At 36.7% G+C, this 6,381-nt stretch overlaps 1 protein-coding gene across 1 annotated transcript in view; it reads right to left on the reverse strand.

The window, feature by feature from the left end:
• GPCPD1 (glycerophosphocholine phosphodiesterase GDE1 homolog (S. cerevisiae)) overlaps positions 1-6,381 on the reverse strand; it is a 34,163-nt gene that overhangs the window by 24,404 nt on the left and 3,378 nt on the right. The window contains 2 exon segments of the mRNA XM_008950397.1: positions 4,982-5,066; positions 5,983-6,067. Of these exon segments, the coding sequence (XP_008948645.1) occupies positions 4,982-5,066; positions 5,983-6,067 (170 nt within the window).

The following is a 6,381-nucleotide window of genomic DNA, read 5'->3' on the forward strand; positions in this document are numbered from 1 at the left end:
TCCCACCTCCTCACTGCAGTGACAATGATCAGTCTTACGGACTTCCAGAAAATGAAATAATGTGAAGTTTCTTCCCCCTTCTTTGGAAGCAGACCCACACTTGCACGTCAGTCTCAGTTTCTAAAGCTGAAGGCTGTGTCTGCCAGCAGGAGGGTTCCTTTCCCTAACACCATGCAGGCCTGCAAGCCCTCCAGCAGTAACTCCCACAAACACATACAGTACTTGGAGCTTGCACACCTGGGGAATGCAAGTCTGTCCTAACACAAATTGAGCTATTTTCTCCAAAAGGTAAGCAAAGGGTTTTATTTTGGAGAAATCCCCAACATATTGTATTAAAATACCAATCAGTCGATTACTTACACTGCTATAACTGTAAGTTTTCATTTCAGGTTCTAAAATTATGAATGAGAATTTGAGTAACATCATCCCAACAATAACCACCACACATTAGACACATTCAGCAAAATTTCATTCCCCAAAAGGAATAGAGAGGGTTGATTATGCAATTTAATCCCAGGAACCCTCAACACTGCCACACTAAGAAGAGTCAAGCAAAGCTACCTGGAAGAAAAGGGCAATGGATTAGAGAACAGGCACAGACACAACAGGGAGCTCTCTCACAATCCCTGCTCAGACCATCTTTGTGTTTACAAGCATTTAAGTAATGTTTTATTTACAGATAGCCGTTGTCACAATGAAATACTGATGTCATTTCAGTGGCATATAGTGACCACATCAAAACAACCACCCAGTTCAGATCAGCCTGTAGCAGAAGTAAATGATGTGTCACCAGTATTCATAGTATGTTAACGTTGCCTAAAAAGCCAGTGTCTGCTAGGACAGTCTTAAAAGGCACCTATCCAAATGTCATATCGGGCATCCCAGTGGGCAGTACACTGATATTTAGTAGGTGGCACTGTATGGCATGGATCCCTCTCTAATACAGGATTATTTTTTAAAAAAACCCAAATACATAAAAATTATGCCACTTGATTTTTATTTAGATGAACATCTGATGCAATTTTAAAGCTCTTAAGGGGCACTCAAGAATTTTCATTTAAAAAAAAAAATCAAATCCTCTTACATTGTCAGATGCTTTGGGGGAAAGGGGAGCAACAGCCATTAGACACTTCTTAAATCAAGGGTTAAGTGCCTGTGTAGCGTAAAGTTCCAGTGGTTCAAATCAGTCTGATGCACTATCTGCAAGAACTGCTTGGGTGCTCAGCACAATTCAAAATGAAAGCACTTTTGTGGATATTGAAAAGATAATTTAGGAGGCCAGTTCCAAACTTCCTGATTCAAGGCAACGTAACAGAGGAAGCATGAGGGGAAAAAAAAGAAGTCTCAAAAACCTCACACAACTACGTTTATCCAACTGTACTTTACTTCTTAAAACTATGTTTCAAGAATATTAATTTAGTTCAAGACCATGAAATAGCTAAATGAATTGGTCTTAGCTGCTAGTGCTGGATTTCTGACAAAAATCTCTCTGATTTCTGTACCACGTAGGAAACAATAATTAAGAGACAACAGACCCAAGCCATTTGGCTGTTGTACTAACTCTGCAAGGCAGCAAGCACACACAAGCCACCTGACAGGAAGTCCTGGGCTAAGCAGGTATTTTGTAGCTTTAGCATTTCTGGTAACAGTTTAACACACAATCTGCTATCCAGGTGCAGTCAGGACAGAGGTGTTCCTTTGCTGTTACCAGGTTAACCATGGGTTATTAGTCTAGCAAAAGCTTTTCTAAGGCATTCTGATATTAAAGAAATTACTGAGCCTACACCTAAAGCTCCATCTTTCTTACTATATTCCAGGCACTAAATGGATTTATTCACACTTTAGAAAATTGAATTTATGCCTCATTTGAAACCTCTATAATTAAGCATTATTCTCATAAGTGCGAAAAAACTTTCACCAATACCATTTTAAAACTCTTGCTACATGCACAGATAGCTTCATTATTTCATGCTTTCCTCAAAATAAATAACCCTGAACTTGCACATTTATTTAAAAATAAACTTAAACCCCTAAACTTGAGTGTTTATTTCATTGGAAAAACAAATACACACTATAGCTTAACAGAGTAAGGTATGTCTTTACCTTACCAAACAATGCACATAAAAACATTCTCCTAAAATATGTGATACACAGAGGAATTAAAAACCAGACAAGGGAGTTTTAGGAGGGGTGTGTCCCAATAAAAGGAAGGTATGCATAGAATAAAACATGGGAAGGTCCACACAGTAACTGGTACCAGACTATGTTTATGAACCTTAAGCAAAACAGCTTAAGTTGCTGTTGTATTTGAAGTGTATGTATTTACTTTTCTTCTAAAATGCTTAAGATTACTCTTACGTTATCATTAAAATGTTTACAACATAGTAAAAGCTCTTGATAGCCAGGAGCCAAGACCTGCACCAATTTTACAGCAAAAGGTTCTTTGTGTATACACTCATTTTTTTGTATTCCTACATAAATTTTATAGATTTCAATACATTAAGTAAAAATAAACCACCCAAAACACTCCATTGATGTAACCACAATCATGTTAGCACTAAAATGCTTCAGTGTAAACAAACCAAACTTCCCATGACATTGTACTATCCTTCAATCAAAATAATTCAGAGATCAAATGATGACTTATTTTTTTTAAAGGGAGGTGAGAAAAATACTTCCCTGTTTGTTGGGGTTTTTTTTGTTAGTGGTGGCTTTGCTTTTTTTCCTAAAATGTGGATTATTATATCTGTTTTCACACCTAGTCAGTAGCAATATCTTGGATAATACGAGAACTATCATTTCCATATACAGATATGTATCACCTCTAGCTTTGCCACCATGTCCATCTTGAGCATCTTCAAAGATGCAGTTGATAGAGAAAAGGCAGGAACAGTAACTTCAGTGATATCTGTCTTCCACAAGACTTACTCAGTTACGTGGAATCAAATTCATATATTCAGACCTTAACATATATTTAAGGCTACACATGTATTTAAGTTATCCTGCCACAGGCCATGACACACAAAATTGCAGTGAGTGTCTGAGGGATCACATATCACAAGCCCATGAAATGTAGGAGATTCATCCACATGCAATGCCTAATGAAAAAAATCTACTGGAATAAAAATATTCAGATTAACTTAAGTATCTTTTCTTTATCAGAGTTGGTAATGTCAAAGTCCTCCATATACTGTCTCACTTGCACTATGCTATGTTCCATATTATACTCCTGTTAGAATGAAGGGATCCTGCTTTTTCATTGTTCTTCAAAAGAATTTACAAAAAGAGGAAGCAAACATGGTAGCTGGAATTCCTTTCTTCAAAAGGCTATGTTATAAGAAATTAAGTCCTGTACAATTAGCAGGTACAGGTTAGACACTGCTAACTGGATAACCATGAACACTGGCAATTCACATACTTCACTTTGTAGGGTAGTCTTTTTTCCTCCTTTTTGATACAGTAGTTTTTTATGCTGGTATTCCATAAAATTCTTACTTACCTTGGCAGACTCTGCATCACACGGTACAAAGCGTGCACGATACAGAGCACCTACTTAAAGAAACACACTCACCAACACACATCGTAAACTTTTTCAAATGTTAAAACAGAAACTGTGTTGCCTATGCGCACATTTTCTGCCAACCTGCTCTCACTAAATGTGCTTCTTCTAGAGGTCTATTGCTCACATTTTAAACTTATAGGCACTTGCAAAACACACAAGTCCCATCAGAGCTGCTAAGCTGTAAAAACGGATTCAATTTTGGTCTCAGTTTGACCTGAGAAAAAGAAACCTATTCTTTGCCTTCCCTCTTTTTGACTCAGAGTGACAACTGAAACATCAGTTTCAGATAAGACTATTTCACATGCTGTAATTAAAGAAGAGAATGCAGTCTCTTGTGTTTCATTTAAAACTAGTATCCTTCACTGAGGCGATACCCCTGTCAAATATTTTCTCAGTAAAAAACTAGTCCAGCTGACAAACTTACACACTCTTGACAGGCAATTTAAAATATGCAAAAGACATAGATCAGATAATTCTATAAATTCTTTGCACATTTAGACACAGCCTTCATAATGCCAATTTCAATGAAGAACTAAAGCCCGAGGTGAACAGCTTCAGGATATTAATAGAGTAAGAAAGACAGCAAAGAGAGCTTTACATGGGTTATTTCTTGCAGTTATTACTTGTTACTAAGAAAAACAGTTAAAGAGTAGCTGCTTATCCCCCCAAATTAGTCCAAGTTTGTCTGTATGCAGTCTCATCCCTAGTCTAAAGAACTTCCCCTTTACCCTAGTACAGTTTCTACAGATCAGTAAGTATACTGCCACATACATTCAACTCACATGCAACTTTGGTATCAATGCCTGTAAAAACACATGTATCTGTCTTGGGTTTCCCCCCCCATATCATGCAAATACCTATATACAAACCTAGAGAAAACACAGGGACACCTCATTCCTTGTTTTACCTTTTCACTCCAAGAGAATAACATGTTAATTATACAGAACAAAAGTTCTCATGCTTCACCAAAAAATCTGCAGTATATGTGGCAAATTTAAATACACCTGCTCACACTAACCATTTTTCTCCTGCTTAGATGCTAGAGATCCTTGTCCTGCTCAAGTCCATATTCAACTTTAAGTGTGTAAGTTGTTGTAACTCCACCATAACTAATAAGAATTTCACCACACCATTTAAGCTTTACAATGTCAGGCATTTCACTATCACTGGAATTTTTAAAACACGAACACTGGTAAGAGAGACAAGACAATTTAACAAAAATAAAATTGACACCATATGGTCATGTATTTCCCAAAGTGAGCTGCTTGTTTTTCCACAGGTGTTTTAATGTTTCTTATGTTACAATTGAAAATTTATTTCTAAAAACTCAAGTTTAACTCAGAAAATCCTTTTTACTCCAAATGAGGGTATTTTTTTACTAAGGATGAGACAACTTACTAAAGAAAAGGTGGTACATACCTTAGGTTCTAGGAAGTATCCTTTAAAATATCGATACTGAACAGGAACTCCTCTAGGAAGCTCTACAGTGGCTTTCCATAATTGACTGTAGGAAAAAAGAAACCAAACAACTAAAGTGCAGCTTCCAAACAGAGCCTAACAGCCACCTCAGACTAAGTGGTAATATCTTATGATATTCTAAAATATCCTAAGTGATATTCTAAAATAAAGCTTAGTGTATTGCTGTAGGAAAGGTTTTTACAAGGTAACTTAGGTAACTTATCTAAACATGCACAAAGCACAATAAATACGGGGAACTGAAATTGCAGTTCCTAATCTACAGATGTGAAGCGCTCCAATGCAGCAAGAATTCTCATCCTCATTTAACATATGGGGAAAACATGAAGAAATAATTCAGGGGCTCATCCAATATCATGCAGCAAGTCACTGACAGAATTATAAATATGTGCTTCAAGCCCTGTTTCCTGCCTCATATAAACAGCAAAATGGGCAGGGCACCATTTTAAGAAAACACTGAATTCCTCTGCTGCATTTAAACTTTCTGTATGTACACTCATTTATACATACACAAACAACTTACAAGTTTTACTGCAACTCATTTTAAATAAACTACTCCCCAGTTTTTTATAGCCACAATAATAACTTGTAAAGGCTAAAAAAAAGTAAACACTACAAATCTCTCTTATAAGTTGCTGTATAGTTATAGGGCTGATAACTATCCAAAGCATTTTCTCATTCAAAATGCCTACAACTAAACTACTGAAATATGCAATGGGAGAAGCACCATCTCGAACTAGAAAAGCATATCCAGGTTAAACATCTTCTTAGATACATTCCCAGACATTCAAAGTGTTCAAGGGCAACACAAGAAATATTGGTGAGTTTTACTAACAGTACACATAGCTCAACAGTTTACTAACTCAATGCCAGAAAAAAAAATTTTTGCTCCAGAACTGCAGGTATTTCAAAGGGAACAAACGAAACCCCCAAACCCAACTTACCGATCGTCAGTTTGGAGGACCACTGCAACTTGTGGATTCCAATTTCCCAAAGCACTGCAGCTTCCACATATTGCAAAAACCTCTCCTAAGAAAACCCCAAACAGAAAAAAAACCACATTCATCACTACTCAAACCTATATCCTACACAATCAAACCTTCAAGTATTTTAAACATACACATCAGAATCACCCATCTAAACTCCTTCCTTTCAGTTCAAAAAGGAATTTTCCCCCAGTCATAACTACAACAATAGTTTTCTTCTACTGTTCTTCATCACAAGGATGTCATCGAGAGGGGCACTACTAACAACCTCACCCTTTAAAAGGGTCAGCTTCCAAATTGTCCTGCAATAATGTTCAAAAATCTCTGGAAATGCAGCATATAATATTTATTATATCA

Source organism: Merops nubicus, unplaced genomic scaffold (genome assembly GCF_000691845.1).
Source record: "Merops nubicus isolate BGI_N331 unplaced genomic scaffold, ASM69184v1 scaffold19212, whole genome shotgun sequence".
Classification (NCBI taxonomy): domain Eukaryota; kingdom Metazoa; phylum Chordata; class Aves; order Coraciiformes; family Meropidae; genus Merops; species Merops nubicus.